The following is a 17,657-nucleotide window of genomic DNA, read 5'->3' on the forward strand; positions in this document are numbered from 1 at the left end:
AGGATCCCAGCAGCCACAAGGCGCAGACAAAAAAAAACAAAAACGAAAAACAAAAAATGAGCAGCCCACGTGAGCAGGCCCTCAGAAGCCCTCTCCACCGTGGTCCTGGCAGCAGGGGCGTGTGACTGGCTGGAACCCTCGACAGCACACGTCAGCTGAAGGAAGTGCACGAGTGGGCACCTGGGCAAGACAGACAGCGGCTCCCCCTCGCTCATCAGGAGCCCCACGCACCACCCCACCTGATTAACCGCCGGGGGGCCTGCAGCATGCCCGTGGGGACTTTCCCCCACGCCCAGCCTGCTCCTCCCGGGCCTGAGCTCGCCCCTGCTGCCAGGACCACGGTGGAGAGGGCTTCTGAGGGCCTGCTCTCAACTGCGCTTCTGCCGGCCTCCCCGGCTCCTCCCTGCAACCGGGTTCCAGCCCCCCGTGGATGTGGGCACGGGGCCCAGAGCTTAAAGACCTTTCCAGTGGACACAGCCAAGCCACACCCTGAGATGCTGGCTGGAAGGGACCTGCCGTGCAGACGAGGGGGCCGTGCCCAAGGAGGAATCTGCCAGCCATGCCAGGCCCACGCTCCTCTCGGGCGGGGACGAGCCCTCACTGGCGGAGGTCTAGGGCGCAGGGCCTGCAGGGCCTGCAGAGGGAGCAACTCACAGTTCTGATCGGAGTCTTCTATTAGTATCCTCAGTTTCTGAACACAGAGCTGTAAAGAGGGGAGATGCCACTGGTCACGTCTTCTAAACCAATGGCAGAGTCGGTGTCCCTGGGGCCTAGGAGGGGAGCCCCTGGTCCCATGACATACCTGGATGCTGGCACTATGGTTGGGCATGCCAGACGACAGCGAGATGAGCACTGAAACAGATGACCGGGGTGAGGGCCCCGCGTGACCGGCCCCAGTGAGAACCCCAGGCTGGGTCTCTGCGGCCAAGAGAGCAGACCACAGGCCCTGGGCACCAGGGCTCCTTGTCTAGGGCAGGTCTATGGGCCAGCCCCCAGCTGAGACCCGCTGGCCCCGTGACGCACGATGGACCAGGCCCACCTCCCGTCTGCATCCCCACTCCCTCTGCCCATCACCAGGGCCATCTGTGATCCTGCCACACCTTGATCCTCCCCTTGGACCTTTCCAGACTCAGGGACCACTCTCTGGCCAGCCTGCCCTGCTCCCAAGTCCCATACTCGCCCTTCCTCTCCCTTTCACTGTCGCTGACCCTCAGCGACACTCACAGCCCACAGAGCAGTCACGAGCGTAGACCCCGGGCCAGCTTCCTGGGCTTTACTGAACTTAAGGCTGCCCACGGGCTGTGAGGAGCATCCCAACAGTTTGGGGCAGGGACAGGAAGGCAGCGAGAAGCTGAACCCTTGGGCCACCAACTCCCTCTGCCTATCTACAGGAAACTGGGCTGCAGGGACAAGTCACCAGGCAGTCCGACTGCAACTAACGAACTCTGCGAGACCCTTTGGGGAACACGTGCCGATTCTCTCTCGAGAACTCTCCTGGTTGTAGGTCCTATGCTAAAGACGCCACAGGGGAAGTGGCCTGAGATTTGCTTTAAAATGCTCATGAAAAGCGGTCTTGCTGGTGGGTGTGGCAGGTGCCAGGGTGCAGTGTTTATCACTGGAGTCCAAGGTTGGCGATGGCTCTGGCTGCAACCGTGTCCGAGCTGACACTTCCAAAGGGGCTGCAGACGGGCCGGGCCAAGCAGCTTCCCAGCCGGGAACCTCAAGGTTCTGGTGAGGCCCGGGGACCAGCTCCCCCGCCAGCGACAGCTCCCTGCTCCAGAACAGGTCTCCCCGGGTGCTCACCTGCGATGACGGTGTTGACACACTCGTAGAGAAGGGACATGGCAGACGTGCTAGAGAAGGAAGCACAGGAGTCGGGAAGACAGGGCCGCCTGCCTCCCGGCTCACCCCACGAAGACCCCTGGGGGCACCACCTCCGAGGAAACGCGGAGCCCAGGAAGCCTCAGGTCTGAAGGCCATGCCGGTGACACCCCACCCTGGGCAGTGAGGCCATCAGATTCCTCCAAGGGACAGAAACACCCCTTTTAGCCCTCAAAAGCAGCCTGAAATGCTCCCGCCACTGCAGCCCACGCACAAATAACCTTCTGATTCTGCGACCCCCATAAAGAGAAGCCTAGTTCCCCAAAGGCCTCTCTCCTCCAGCCCAGACCCCGCCAGCCGGCTCCACTGGGACAGGGAGTAGGCCTGGCCACGCGCAGGCAGGAGGAACACGGAGTCATGTCCCATGTCATCCCTCGGGGGTGTCCAGGGCCACAGTGAGCACAGCCCAGGACGACCAGGGTGGGCACCAGGCACGTCCACTCCACTCTGATATTCTCACAGTGATGTTCTTGAGCCCAAATCCCCCAAACCCGAGAGCACGGGCCACCAGAGGCAGTCCACATGAACAGTCATAGGACCGATGGCTTCTCATCAATGCTCTGAAAACCACAAGCTACTATAAACCCGGTGACTGGTGATTTGTTTAAAATCAGCAACGTCCCAAGCCCTTGGCCACTTCCCAGGGGACCCCAGGAGCAGAATCTCCTGGCACCTGAAGCTTGGCCCCCACAATTCAACCACAGGCACCTGAAGTTGCGTAGAAGCTCCTAGAACATTCCAGAACTGGGCGGTGACACACTCACCTAGGGCTCTTCAACTAGGCTGCTGAGGTCTACTTGTGAACCAGAGACTGGCTGGGACAGCTTTCTCCAACCTTTTTTTATTTTTAAAATATATCCTCGTTGCCTGCCTATCTGTCTGTCTGTCTACTTCTGGCAGTGCTGCACAGCTTGTGAGACTTTAGTTCCCCAATCAGGGATTGAACCCGGGACCTCGGCAGTGAGAACTCGGAGTCCTAACCACTGGACTGCCAAGGAATTCCCTCTCCATCCTGTCTTGACTGTGCTGTCTGCAGACTGAGGAAGGGAGAGCCCAGAGACGCGGCTCCTGGCGGCGGCAGGCCCTCAGGCCTGGGTGCCCCTCCACCCGCCCCTCCTTGGGGCACCCCTCCCACGCCCGCCCCAAGCCCTACCTGTGGATCAGGTTGGTGAGAGGCTCAATCAGCTTCTTACCCAACCTTGGCTCCAAGGGGGTCAGAGCACCGAACTAGGGGACAAAAGAGGCCAGCGGTCACCCGAAGCAGGGATGGGACGGCAGCCCGGGGCTCTGCTGGCTGCGCGTGTCCAGGAAACCCCAGGGGCAACACTTGCCAGTTTGATAATCTTAATGAGGACCCAGTTGTTAGTGGAGGAGGTCATGAGCTTGAAGAAGAGCGGGGCGAGGGAAAGGTAGTTCTTGGGGTTACGTCTGGCCAGCTCACAGATGACGTTGACTGCCGCTGACTGGACCCCTGTGAAGCGAGGGACGCCATCAGCAAGGGGGCGTCCTCCGGAGCAGGCTGGTCCCTCGGGGCGTGTCCCCAGCAGGATCAAAGTCAATCCAGGTGCTCCGTCTGCCTCCACCAGGGGCTGCCCCCGCTCACGCCCCCAGCCCGCCTCGCCTGCCCCTTGGCTCCTGACCCTAACCACGACGCTCCACACCCCGTGATCCTCTGCGATGCACAGCAGATTCTCCCAAGACAAGCAAATATTTGGAGAAGTTGTCTTACACCTGCATGGCCTGAGGTCTCCCCAGAAGGAGTTACAGAAAAGGACGGGCGGAGGCAGGAGTGAACCCTGTGGCGTGGGACTGCCAGTCAAGGCAGCAGAATAAACACGAGACAGTGAACACGCGGACAGAGAGGCCTCCCCAGGGAACGAGTGTGGTGTCTGCTGAGGCCTGGAGGCAATGACGGCTGGCAGAAATAAGCACACCCAGTGGTCTTGGTTTCTAAATCCCACATCAGCTAACAAAACTAGAGCTGTTTGGAGAAATGGCGGATTCCAGGACTGGCGGGAAAGTAGAAAGTGAACCTGGCATCTCGTGGTGCCAGGAAGTAAGAAGGTGCCCTATGGGGGAGGGCTAGGACGGGGTCCCGGGACCTAGTACCCCTCCACTAAGCCTCACAGACGCTGATGAAGCATCACGGCCCTGCACGGGCCCCTTCTTAACTCAAGTCAACAAACCGGGATCGGGGTCCTCCAGCTTCTCCTTCAGGCGGGGAAAGGCGGGGCGCAGAGACTCAGGGTACTTCAGGAACACCTTGTACATGATCAGCACAGCCTTCTTCCGGATGTACGGCTTGGTGTGCGACATCTGCAGGGGCAGAGGCTGTCAGTCTCCCTGCTGACACCACTGCGCCCACCCTGCCCCGGTCCTTCCCGCACCCCCTGCTCCCCCCCCCCGCCTCCCCTCGCCTCCCACACCTGCCCGCGTCTCGCCTCCATCACCTGGAGGATAACCCTCTCTCCAGCTCATCTGGCTTCTGGCCTCTGAGCCCGGCCTGCATGTTTACTCCACTGCCCCCCCAGCCCAGGGGTTACACAACAGTGTCTTGGACGGAATCGAAACCTGCCTCCCTGAGTCCATGACCCCAGCTTGCCCTCTGGAGGCTGAGACCGGCCTCCTGGACTCACTGGGGCGCAATGAGGGACAGAAAGAGGGAGGGTGGCCCCAAGTGGAAGGTCACGCTGGAGAGAGCCTCCACCTGTCAACACTGGCCTCAGACTCTTCGGGCCACCCAGGCCTGTCCCCAGAGCAGTGCCCCTCGCCCGGGCCTCAGCCCCCTCCGCACCTCTGCACTGCACCCCTGGAGCTCCTGTCCTTCCTCGGGACTGTGCTCCGGCCAGGAGGGCCTCTCGTCTGCAGGTGGGCGCACTCCTCACCTGTCAGGGCCCCGGCAGCCTGGCCCTGAGGAAGCCACCCCGCCCCCGAGATGCATTGTGACAGCTCACTACCGCCCCACTGTGGGCTCGTGACCGCTTTCACCTAGAGAGCTCCTCACACTTCTTGAAGAGGGCCTGAAGATCAATACTGTCGGCTTTGCCGGCCAGAATCTCTGTCTGACTCTGCCCTTGCTGCTGGGAAGCCCAGGGACACCGTGTGGACGAAGGGGCGGGGCCGCGTGTGGACAAACCATTTATACCAGGCAGTGACTGGATGCAGCCCGGGCCGTGCTGTGCTAGCCCCGGATCTAGAAGCTGCGTGTACCCAAAGCCTTCCAGACCGCGGGCCAAGACCTGACCATCTGCACAGCGAACAGGCCACGTACGGACAGAATCCTCCCGGGAGGAACGTGCCACCCTTCCACGCTGCTTTATCGTGGCTGGAGGGGGAAAGCCTCCCGACCATGGAGAATCTGGCATGCAGGCGACCCTCTGAGGGCCGTGATTTCTTTCCTTTTTTTTTTTTTTTTTACGGTCAATTCCAGTTTTGTTTTAATTTTTTTTATTAATTTTTATTGGAGTCGAGCACTGTGATTTCTAAGAGCACGTCCACATTTCAGAACAAAGTTCTTGCTCACCTTGGAGATCAAGGCTGGCTGGGGTTTCTGCCTTTTGGATGGACTGGGCCCCAGACAACAGATTTGCTCAGATGAAAATAAAAAGTTTCCTGGCCGGAGAACCACCTGACCACTGCCTGCCAAGACCACTGCCATCACCACCCATGCCTCAGAACACAGCTGATGGGTCATGCGCTCACGACAGGCCATCGTCCCCAGCCAGACCCCGTCCCTCCCCAGCAGGACCATTTCAGAGGAGGTGAGGTGTGAATGCCGGGCCCCACCAGGTGATGGAAGGGGAGACGGTGACTCAGTGTCCCAGCTCATCCTGGGGACCCAGGCCGTTTCCGCCCACCCAAGTGCCCTCGACGTGAAATTACAACCTCAGTTTTCCAGGCACGTCAGGGAGCAAAAGCCAAGGGGGGGCGGGCACGCTCCCAGACTCACCAGTGTCATGATGTCGTTGGCCAAGTCTCTGGCAAGATCTGGGGTAACAAAACAGGACAGGCCAGTCAGCGCAACGCCAGTGTCATACTGGCTGGGGCTGCTCAGGTCCTGGAAAGGGAGAGAGAGGGTTAGAGGCAGGCGCCCACTGCGCCTCGCTGGGTCCCAGCTGCGCCTGCCAGCCCTGCTCTGGGTCTGGAGACGGGCTTGGATGAGGACTCACAAGAAACAGCCAGCTCCACGCTCTGTCACCGAGCAAGAGCCAGGACGGCTCTAAGGGGAGGGCTGTCTCGGGTCCGCCCCTCACTCCAGGGGTGCAATGGAACAGAGCCAGTGCCACCCACGGCTTCCCTATAGGAGAACCCAAGGGCCGAGGAAATGGTGCAGCCAGCCGGCTCCGACCGCCCAAAGGCACAGAGCAGGGGCCCCCCAGGGTGGAACCCTAGAACCTCCGTTGGGGTGTCTCCCCTACTACAACCAGGGGTGACTCCTCTGGGCCCCTCCCCAAAGCGGAGAGAAGCTTCCACCAGAGCTCTACCCCTCAGGGTAGCAGGAAAAGCAGCCACAGGAAGCGCACATCTGCCCTAGCCTCTGACGTCACTCGCCTGTGCTCCCGCTAAAACCGATGCGGAAGCCCCATCTCGGCACAAAGAGAGGACTCTGTTTACATAGAGGAACCTCCCCAAACTTCACACATGTGGTAAAAGATACACTGAGAGACGTTTTAAGAGTTAACCTTCCAGGGACTTCCCAGGTGGTGCAGTGGTTAAGAATCCTTCTGCCAATGCAGGGGACACGAGTTCGAGCCCTGGTCCGGGAAGATCCCACATGCCATGGAGCAACTAAGCCCGTGTGCCACAACTGAGCCTGCACTCTAGAGCCGGCAAGCCACAACTACTGGGCCCATGTGCCACAACTACTGAAGCCCACGCGCCTACAGCCCGTGCTCCGCAACAAGAGAAGCCACCGCCATGAGGAGCCCACGTACCGCAATGAAGAGTAGCCCCTGCTCGCCGCAACTAGAGAAAGCCCGCAAACAGCAACGAAGACCCAACGCAGCCAAAAATAAATAAATAAATTAAAAAAAAAAAAAAAAAAGAATCTGCCTGCCAATGCAGGGGACACGGGTTTGAGCCCTGGTATGTGAAGATCCCACGTGCCGTGGAGCAACTAAGCCCACGCGCCACAACTACTGAGCCTGCGCTCTAGAGCCCGCAAGCCACACCTACTGAGCCCGCCTGCCTAGAGCCCGTGCTCTGCAACAAGAGAAGCCACTGCAGTGAGAAGTCCGTGCACCGCAACGAAGAGTAGCCCCTGCTCGCCACAACTAGAGAAAGCCCGTGCGCAGCAACGAAGACCCAATGCAGCCCAAAAAAAAAATGAAAAAAAAAAAAAGGAGTCACTAAAAAAAAAGAGTTAACCTTCCAGACTGTGATAACAATACGAAAACACAGGCTTTTAAAGTTCACTCCAGGGACTTCCCTGGCGGTCCAGTGGTTAGGACTCCACGCTTCCACTGCAGGGGGCGCAGGTTCGATCCCTGGTCGGGGAACTAAGATCCCCCATGCGGGGAAAGAAAAAAAAATCACTCCAGCCCAGGCTGAGCAGACAGGGCCTCATGGCACAGTCCCTCCAACTCAGCGTGACTCACAAAGAGCCCGACAAGAGCAGCAGGCACCTCGGGAGCTGCCTGGGGCGTCAGCCAGCAGGTTTGCGGAGGGGCCCTCAGATGCCTGCCAACAGCCTGCCTGCCCTGCAGCTCCCGCTTGCAGCCCCGACACCAGCCACCTGCGGGGCGAGCACAACAGTTCCGCCCCGGCCCTGGCGCCAGCCGTCTGAGAGCCCCGGGCCACAGGGTCCGATGCGGGGTCTGGGGTGGGAAAGGGTGCCTCTGACACACCCTCTAAGTGTTTGCAGAGAGGCGGGAGACAAGAGATACTCAAAGTCTTGAGGCCAAGGAGGAGCTGACTACTCAGTGCTCTCACTGCAGAGCACAGAAAACCACATGGGGCCGAGAGGCGCACCCAGTCCAACTCACAAGACCCAGTGGGCACAAAGGCCCCCACGCTGGGAGGGGCGAGCCCTCAGCAGGCGCCCCCAAAAGAGGGGAAAGGGGCTGAAAAAAGGAGTGACCGAGAGGGCAGTCCCTGTCGCCAAGGGGGGAAAACGAGAGAGGAAAGTCCCGCGTGCCCCGCCGTCCCTTTTCCCATTTCCGAGGATCGCAGAAGGCTGTCCATCTGCCCGCTAACCTGCTCCCGCAGGAGGGGCCTACCTTGCGGATCTGGTTGGTGGTCAGCATGATGACGTCGGTCCCTTCGTGAAAGCACTGGGAAGCAGCGAGGTAGCCGATTCGCTGTGAGTGGAACAAATGGAGTCGTCAGGGGTGACAAGGGGACCGGGCGCCCTCAGGGAAGCACCCAGCCCTCCTGAGCTTCGCGCCAAGCAGCCCTGGCTGGCCCGTCACAAACCAGGAGGAGGGCACCCCTCGCCCTGTCCCAGGCGTACGGTCTCTGGAGCACAATGTCTTTCAGGGGTTGCCAAGCACGTCCTGTTGCTAACGTGTGCATCCTCACTGCCTTCTTGACAGCGGGAGCTGCTGTTATGGCCTGACGGAGTAAGTCATCACGAGCGCCTAAACTCGCGCTGAGTGTAACCTAAAATCGCACCCGCACGTGCGTGTGATACTTAAACACACGTGCAGAGCACTGGCCCAATTTTGGCAAATACGGCATTTAGTTTCTTCACCAAGAGTAACCGGCAGGCAGGACAACTGTGTCCTTCAGGAGGACGGGAACCCGCCCTCGGCAGTGACCCGCCGGCAGGACACAGCCTCAGACGCCGCGTGGTGTGTGTTCCCAAGGAAAACTGAGCCAAGCCAGGAAAACCACGGGACACCCCCACATGGGCTGTGGGCACTGAAAACCGCTTTTCAGAACGTTTACTAAAGCAGGACACGTGCTTATTTGTTATGATATCAAGTAAGAAGCAATATCTCAAACTGTGCACGAGTAGGATCCCTGAGACGCCAAGAAAAAACGCTCAGAGAGTGCTAAGAGACACAGGGACAAGTGACAAGTGGTGGCCTCTGGGGGAGACGATCAGCGTCTGCTTGTTTTTTTTGAAGAGTCACAAATTTACTTTAATTTGTATTATAAAACACATAACCAACCCTACAAACCCGAATTTCACTGACACTACTTAAAATGGAAAGAAAAACGTGATGCAAATAGTGGTAAGACCTAACTGGACAGAAGTGGTGATGGGAGTCGGTCGCTGTTGTCTGTCACTGTGTCCCCTCCCAGCATGGCCTGCATCACAGGACAGACGCCCTCCTCCCCCAGGACCCCACCCACAGGGCTCAGGCCCCAGAGCGAGCTGGTTCCCTTCACCTTGAATGTGAACTTGGAGGCGCTCATCACTTCTATGATGTTGAAGGCGGCCCAGCTGATGTCATATCCTAGCATCTGCAGCTGCGGAGGAAAGAGGCCGATTCTCACGCACCCGCCCCAGCTCCCCACCCCTATACACTCTGGGGAGATTCCTTTCTTTTTCTGACAGGTGAGTCTTCACGTTTAAAACCAAAGCGACAGGTTATAACACACTAAAATAATGCCTGATAAATAAACACCTGCAGTTTAAATACCAGCGTTACATGGGTTAAAATTCCCCACGAGGACCGGTAACCGGTCAGGCCGTTCATCTCCGTTCTCTGACCGGGGAGGCCAGCGTGGGGTTGCCTGGTCCAGGCTCACACCCCAACCAGGGACTGCAGGGCTCCACCCACCAGGCTTCGGGGCCCAGCCCGCAGGGGAGCCGTGATAGCTGGGGCGCTCCCGCCCCTCCATGTGGGAAAGGCCCACTGGACGGGGCCCCAGTTTGCCCTGTGCCATGTGATCACCACACATGCCTCACCCTCCACCCCAAGTCAGCCCGGCATGTGCCCCCAGGCTGGCGCTTGGAGCGGACGGTGTCCATCAGTGGTGGTGGGACGGATGGACAGACAGCAGGGGGATAGTGGAGCCAGACCCGGCCTGACAGAGTGAGCGGCCCGGCACTCACGTAGGTCAGCTTGCAGACCGCGTTTGCTTTCACCGCAATGTTGTCTTGCTTCAGCTCTTGCTTGATTTCATCAATGCACTGAGAGATATATTTTGCCTAAAAGGGAAAAAAAATTGAAAAGTTGCAAGTGTCTGGCTAAAACCTAAAGAAGCCAGACACAAGAGGTCACACAGTGTGCAATTCCATTTAGATGAAATGTCCAGAACAGGCAACTCCAGAGAGGCAGAGGGGAGTCCTGGTTGTCAGGGGCCGGGGGAGGGGGAAAGGGAGGGTGATGGAATGCTCTGGAATTCAACAGAACTCTGTGAATATACTAAAAACCACTGAATTACACATATTAAAGGGGTGAGCTGAGTGGTATGTGAATGATAACAAGGTTGTTATCCTGAAAAGCCCTGTCAGTGCGATAAGCTGCCTGGGATCCCCCAAAGCTCTCCTCCCAAGGGCCAGGGGACCACGGGAGAACAGGAGTGGCCTAGGCTGATCTAGCCTGAAGCAGGCACACTGAGCTCTGGGAATTCTGCTTCCCCTACTCGTGTGTATATCTGACATTTTCTACAATGAAAAGTTTTAAAACTTAGAAAAAAAGAATAACCATTTCAACACAGAGCATTAAGACACGGAAACGTTCTTAGTCCTCCAGTTCAGCCCTTTAACCAGCTGTGGACGAGAGAAAGCGCAAGCCCAGAAGAGAGCCCACGTCCCACCACCAGAGGCCCGTCCCTCAGCCCGCGTGGCCGGGGGCGGCAGGTCCACCTCGGTCCCACGCTGCTGTGACTGGGGAGCCCGGGAGCTCTGCCCAGCACGGCCACCCACGTGGGGCGCCCCACTGGCACCCACAGCAGGAAGGGCCCGGCCGCCCCAGGAAGCGTGCCTGTTGGGCCCCTGCCGTCCACCTCCACGCAGCCCAGGTTCATTACTGGCCCGTCCTGGGCAGCCGTCCTCCTTCCCCACACCGCGTACCACGGAGCCGGGGCCTCCCCCCAGACACCTGTCACAGCGCTTCACGTAACTCCACTCATAACTTCACATAACTCCACTTACGGAGACCCCCCTCCGTGCCCCCGTCCAGGTGAGTGTGCTGGTGCCTTCCAGCTCCTGCAGGGCCGGTGCTCACTGCCCACGTGCAGCGCTGCCCCCCAAGGGCAGGAGCACCCAAGGGTCCCCTGGGAGGGCCCCTCGCAGGCCTCTCGTTTGCTCTGGGGCTGGCCGCCCAAGAAGAACGTCGAGGTACCTAAGGCCTAGGCGGGCCAGATGGCATGGGCGCAGCAGGTGAGAGCTGCCGGGGGTGGGAGGGTGAACACCTCCGGCCCCCGGGACCCCCGACTCCTCCCAGGACCAGCCACACTGGCGGGGGCACTGCGGGCTCCCCTCGGGCTCCCCACTTCACTGAGGCCCTTCTCTAGGCAGCCTCTCCCGCAGGCTTCTCAGGCCCTGTCTGACAGGGTCTGTGTGCACGCCCCACCGGCCTCCCTGTGACGGACGCTGCAGCGTGTCAGCGCTCGGCGGCGCTGCCACCATGCGTGTCCACCCACCCAGCAACGCGAGGGCTTGGATCCTTCCCACTTTCCGGCTCTCGTGACGCACACTGCCGTGGATGTGTGTATACAGGCGCCTGCGTGGACACCTTTTCGATCCTCTTCAGTTTCCTCGCTACCCCAGCACTTGTACTAAAACACGGATCAAAAGGTCAGTACCGACACACACGGTCCAGAGTGAGGAATGTGTCCCATGGGGCGCAAGGCTCCACCCCCAGAGCCGCACAGAAGTCCCATTGGCAGTCTCAGGAGAGCCCAGCCCTACCCAGAGGCGGGTCGTCACTCAGGGCTGGGAGGAGTGTGGTGCCCCGCGCTCCCGTCACCCACCAACAGTGGCATCGCCTAAACCTGCCAGGCTGGCGAGCTCAGCGACCCCGCCCAAGTGGCTGCACCCTCCTCCCATGTCACCCCAGACCACTCGTAGGCCCAGCACAGGCTCCTGGGGAAGGCGCCACCCTGAGAGCGCTCTCAGCGAGCGTCTGATGAATATTCCATGACCAAGAGTCGGACAATGGAACATGGGTCACCAGATCCTTCCAACGGGCTTCCAGTTACTAATCCCCCAGGCGCCTCAGTGCCCATCCCAGTGCACGATAACCCCTTCGTGCACCCTGGATGTGCTGTTAACGATTCAAAAGGGAAAGAACAGAGAGATGATCCCAAGTGTGGGAGAACAGGCCCAGCACACAGCGCTGCGGGAGATGGTCTGCAGGTCCCAGGTGCAAACTGGTGCATGCGCGCACACACACACAGGCACACACACACACAGGCACACACACACGCTGGCCCCTCAACGCCCAGATGTCTGTCCGCTGGTGAACGGCCAACACAGTGCACCCTCTGCACAAATCCATTTCCTAGGCGCCCCAGTGACCCCTCAGCTCTCAGGAAGCCAGGCAGCGTCCACTCCCGGCAATGTCTGCGCAGCCACCGTCAGACCATGCCTCCCACCAGCACTGTTTGGAGACAAATGTCCAGGCAGCGCAGGACAGGCGAGACCACTGGTCCTGCCCCGGCTTTGGTCCTGAGAGCCATGCAGAGCAGGGAGCAGCCTGGGCAAACGCAGCTGCTGGGAAGTGAGGGGGGAATGGGGGTGGGGTACATCCTCACGTGCACTCTGCACCCACTGCGCGCCGCACACAGCCCAGCACTCCAGCGGCCTCGTGCCCACTGCAGGACAGGCTGAGCCGAACTTCCAGCACAGACAAGCTCACTGCCCCTAAAACACTTCCCCTCCCTGCAAAACCAACACTCCACTGAGAGTACAACAGAATCCAGTGTCTACAACATACCAGCCACAATGTCCGGGTCACAAGCCAAAATTATTCAAATTAGAAACAGGAAGGACTTCCCTGGTGGTGCAGTGGTTAAGAATCCGCCTGCCAATGCAGGGGACACGGGTTCGAGCCCTGGTCTGGGAAGATCCCACATGCCGCGGAGCAACTAAGCTCGTGCACCACAATTAGTGAGCCTGTGCTCTAGAGCCCACGAGCCACAACTACTGAAGCCCGCACGCCTAGAGCCCGTGCTCCGCAACAAGAGAAACCACCACAATGAAAAGCTCACACACCACAATGAAGAGTAGCCCCCGCTCGCCACAACCAGAGAAAAGCCTGCATGCAGCAACAAAGACCCAACACAGCCAAAAATTAATTAATTAAAATAATAATAAAAAAAGAAACAGGAAAACATAACCTATACCCAAGGAAAAAAAGACGGCCAATGAAGACCGGCCCTGAGGTGACCCTAGTGATGGCATGAACGCATTCATCTGCTGAGACTTCAACACAGCAACTGTAACCATGCTCTCATGACCAAAAAGAAAATATGCTCCTAATGAATAGAAAGAGAGAAAATCTCAGCAGAGAACGGAAAGTGACACAAACAACCAGATGAAAACCCTAGAAGTGAAAAACAATCTCCGAGGTAGAAGAGGCACTGCGGGGACTGGACGGGGAGCTGGAGCTGAGAAGAAAGTGGAGCACCAGGGCCCACCCAATCTGAAGGGAGGAAAGTCAGGCAGGGCCGTGGTACACCAAAGGCGTAGCGTGTGTACAACTGGGGTCCCAGGAGAGGAAGGACAGAGAAAATATGTGAAAACCAAACAGCTCAAACTTCCCCAAATGTGGTGAAAGGCATAAATTTACTATTTCAAGAAGCCCAGCACCGCCCCCCCCAAACAGGAAATATAAAAGAAAATCACACCCAGACATATCACAGGCAAACTGCTGAAAACTGAAAATAAGGAGAAAATCTTCAGAGGAGCCAGCGGAAAAGGGTGTGCTGCTACAGGGGAGCAGGGGGCTGAGGGAGGTGGGAGGACTCCAGGCCCAGGGCTCTCCATCCAAGAACACCCCTCAGGAATGAAGGCAGAGTAACATCCCTGCACCTCGGAGCACCCGCAGGGGTGACAAATGAGCCCACAGGAAGTGGCTGACCTGCAGGAAGACCCAGCCTCAACACGAGTTTTTAGCTATAAGACAGGTGCACAGGCTCATGGTTCCTACAGGCAGGAAAAGGGAGGAATGGGTTGTAAAATATTAAAATAATATTTCAGGAGGGTGGAGTCAAGATGGCATACTAGGAGGATGTGGAATTCGCATCTCCTCACAACCAGAGCACCTACCAGGCACCGGTGGGGGACCATGGACACCTAAGGGGACGGGAGGAACCCCCAACGACTGGTTGTTTCAATTATAGTTTTATTTTTCCTAATGTATTTTTTATCTCTAATTTTATTTTGGTTTTTATTCTTTGATATGGTACTGCTCCTTTTTTCTTTCTTCTTCTTTTTTTTTTTCTTACTGCACCACAAAGCTTGCGGGATCTTGGTTCCCAGGTGGGAGGTCGGGCCAGAGCTCCTGTGGTGGGAGCTCCAAGTCCAAACCACTGGACTAACAGAGAACCTCAGACCCCAGGGAATATCAATCAGAGTGAGGCCTCCCGGAGGTCCTCATCTCAGCACCAAGCTCTATCCAACTGCCTGCAAACTCCAGTGCTGGACGTCTCAGGACAATCAGTAAGACAGGAATACAGCACCAACCATCAAAAAAAAAAAAAAAGAAAAAACAGAAAAGACAAAAAAATTTGTTTCAGACGAAGAAGCAAGGTAAAAACCTACAAGGCCAAATAAATAAAGACAAAACAGGCAACCTACCTGAAAAAGAATTCAGAGTAATGATAGTAAAGATGATCCAAAATCTCGGAAACAGAATGGAGAAAACACGAGAAACGTTTAACAAGGATCTAGAAGACCTAAAGAGCAAACAAGCAGGGATGAACAACACACTGAAATTAAAAATACTCTAGAAGGAATCAATAACAGAATAACTGAGGCAGAAAAACAGATAAGTGAGCTAGAAGATAAAATGGTGGAAATAACTGCCAGGGAGCAGAATAAAGAAAAAAGAATGAAAAGAATTGAAGACAGTCTCAGAGACCTCTGGGACAACATTAAAGCACCAACATTCGAATTATAGGGGTCCCAGAAGAAAAGAGAAAAAGAAAGGGTCTGAAAAAATATTTAAAGAGATTATAGTCGAAAACTTCCCTAACATGGGAAAGGAAATAGTCCATCAAGTCCAGGAAGCACAGAGAGTACCATACAGGATAAACCCAAAGAGAAACATGCCGAGAGACACATATTAATCAAAGTATCAAAAATTAAGTACAAAGAAAAAACATTGAAAGCAGCAAGGGAAAAGCAACAAACAACATACAAGGGAATGCCCATAAGGTTAACAACTGATTTTTCAGCAGAAACTCTGCAAGCCAGAAGGGAATGGCAGGACATATTTAAAGTGATGAAAGGGAAAAACCTACAACCCAGGTTATTCTACCCAGCAAGGATCTCATTCAGATTCGATGGAGAAATTAAAACCTTTACAGATAAGCAAAAGTTAAGAGAATTCAGCACCACCAAACCAGCTTTACAACAAACGCTAAAAGAACTTCTCTAGGCAGGAAACACAAGAAGAGGAAAAGACGCACAATAACAAACCCAAAACAATTCAGAAAATGGTAATAGAAACATATATATCAATAATTATCTTAGGGCTTCCCTGGTGGCGCAGTGGTTAAGAATCTGCTTGCCAATGGGGTTCGAGCCCTGGTCCGGGAAGATCCCACATGCCGCGGAGCAACTAAGCCCGTGCACCACGACTACTGAGCCTGCGCTCTAGAAACTGCGAGCCACAACTACTGAGCCCGCGTGTCACAACTACTGAAGCCCACGCACCTACAGCCCGTGCCCCACAAGAGAAGCCCCCGCAATGAGAAGCCCGCGCACTGCAACGAAGAGTAGCCTCTGCTCGCCGCAACTAGAGAAAGCCTGCATGCAGCGACAAAGACCCAATGCAGCCAAAAATAAATAAATAATTAATTTTTAAAAATTATCTTAAGTGTAAATGGATTAAATGCTCCAACCAAAAGACACAGACTGGCTGAATGGATACAAAAACAAGACCCATATATATGCTGCCTACAAGAGACCCACTTCAGACCTAGGGACGCATACAGACTGAAAGTGAGGGGATGGAAAAAGATATTCCATGAAAACGGAAATCAAAAGAAAGCTGGAGTAGCAATTCTCATATCAGACAAAATACACTTTAAAATAAAGACTATTACAAGAGACAAGGAAGGACACTACATAATGATCAAGGGATTAATCCAAGAAGATACAACAATTGTAAATATTTATGCACCCAACATAGGAGCACCTCAATACATAAGGCAAATGCCAACAGCCATAAAAGGGGAAATCGACAGTAACACAATAATAGTAGGGGATTTTAACACCCCACTTTCACCAATGGACAGATAATCCAAAATGAAAATAAATAAGGAAACACAAGCTTTAGATAACACATTAAACAAGATGGACTTAATTGATATTTATAGGACATTCCATCCAGTAACAACAGAATACACTTTCTTCTCAAGTGCTCATGGAACATTCTCCAGGATAGACCATATCTTGGGTCACAAATCAAGCCTTGGTAAATTTAAGAAAATTGAAATCGTATCAAGTATCTTTTCCAACCACAACATTATGAGACTAGATATCAATTACAGGAAAAGAACTGTAAAAAACACAAACACATGGAGGCTAAACAATACACTGCTAAATAACCAAGAGATCACTGAGGAAATCAAAGAGGAAATCAAAAAATACCTCAAAACAACTGACAATGAAAACATGATGACCCAAAACCTATGGGATGCAGCAAAAACAGTTCTAAGAGGGAAGTTTATACCAATACAATCCTACCTCAAGAAACAAGAAAAATCTCAAATAAACAACCTAACCTTACACCTAAAGCAATTAGAGAAAGAAGAACAAACAAAACCCAAAGTTAGCAGAAGGAAAGAAATCATAAAGATCAGATCAGAAATCAATGAAAAAGAAATGAACAAAACAATACCAAAGATCAATAAAACTAAAAGCTGGCTCTGAGAAGATAAACAAAATTGATAACCCATTAGCCACACTCATCAAAAAAAAAAAGGGAGAAGACTCAAATCAACAGAATTAGAAATGAAAGAGAAGTAACAACTGACACTGCAGAAATACAAAGGATCATGAGAGATTACTACAAGCAACTATATGCCAATAAAATGGACAACCTGGAAGAAATGGACAAATTCTTAGAAAAGCACAACCTTCCAAGACTGAACCAGGAGGAAACAGAAAATACAAACAGACCAATCACAAGCGCTGAAATTGAAACTGTGATTAAAAATCTTCCAACAAACAAAAGCCCAGGACCAGATGGCTCCACAGGCGAATTCTATCAAACATTTAGAGAAGAGCAAACACCTATCCTTCTCAAACTCTTCCAAAATATAGCAGAGGGAGGAACACTTCGAAACTCATTCTGAGGCCACAATCACCCTGATACCAAAACCAGACAAAGATGTCACACAAAAAAACTACAGGCCAGTATCTCTGATGAACACAGATGCAAAAATCCTCAACAAAACATGAGCAAACAGAATCCAACAGCACATTAAAAGGATCAGACACCATATGATAATCGCAACAGATGCAGAAAAAGCTTTTGACAAAATTCAACACCCATTTATGATAAAAACTCTCCAGGAAGTAGGCACAGAGGGAAACTACCTCAACATAATAAAGGCCATATATGACAAACCCACAGCCAACATCATTCTCAATGGTGAAAAACTGAAACCATTTCCACTAAGATCAGGAACAAGACAAGGTTGCC

At 54.5% G+C, this 17,657-nt stretch overlaps 1 protein-coding gene across 3 annotated transcripts in view; it reads right to left on the bottom strand.

Moving 5' to 3' along the window:
• AP3D1 (adaptor related protein complex 3 subunit delta 1) overlaps positions 1-17,657 on the bottom strand; it is a 46,314-nt gene that overhangs the window by 15,018 nt on the left and 13,639 nt on the right. For all 3 annotated transcript variants that reach the window (XM_082381756.1, XM_082381755.1, XM_082381757.1), the window contains exons 2-11: positions 9,887-9,982; positions 9,217-9,297; positions 8,100-8,180; positions 5,831-5,938; positions 4,068-4,197; positions 3,213-3,352; positions 3,035-3,108; positions 1,804-1,853; positions 803-852; positions 655-703 (exon numbers count right to left, since the gene is read on the bottom strand). In XM_082381756.1, coding sequence (XP_082237882.1) covers positions 655-703; positions 803-852; positions 1,804-1,853; positions 3,035-3,108; positions 3,213-3,352; positions 4,068-4,197; positions 5,831-5,938; positions 8,100-8,180; positions 9,217-9,297; positions 9,887-9,982 — 859 coding nt within the window. The remainder of the gene's footprint in view (positions 1-654; positions 704-802; positions 853-1,803; positions 1,854-3,034; positions 3,109-3,212; positions 3,353-4,067; positions 4,198-5,830; positions 5,939-8,099; positions 8,181-9,216; positions 9,298-9,886; positions 9,983-17,657) is intronic.

The sequence above is a fragment of the Balaenoptera borealis genome, assembly GCF_965194805.1.
Source record: "Balaenoptera borealis genome assembly, chromosome: 2".
In the NCBI taxonomy this organism is placed as follows: domain Eukaryota; kingdom Metazoa; phylum Chordata; class Mammalia; order Artiodactyla; family Balaenopteridae; genus Balaenoptera; species Balaenoptera borealis.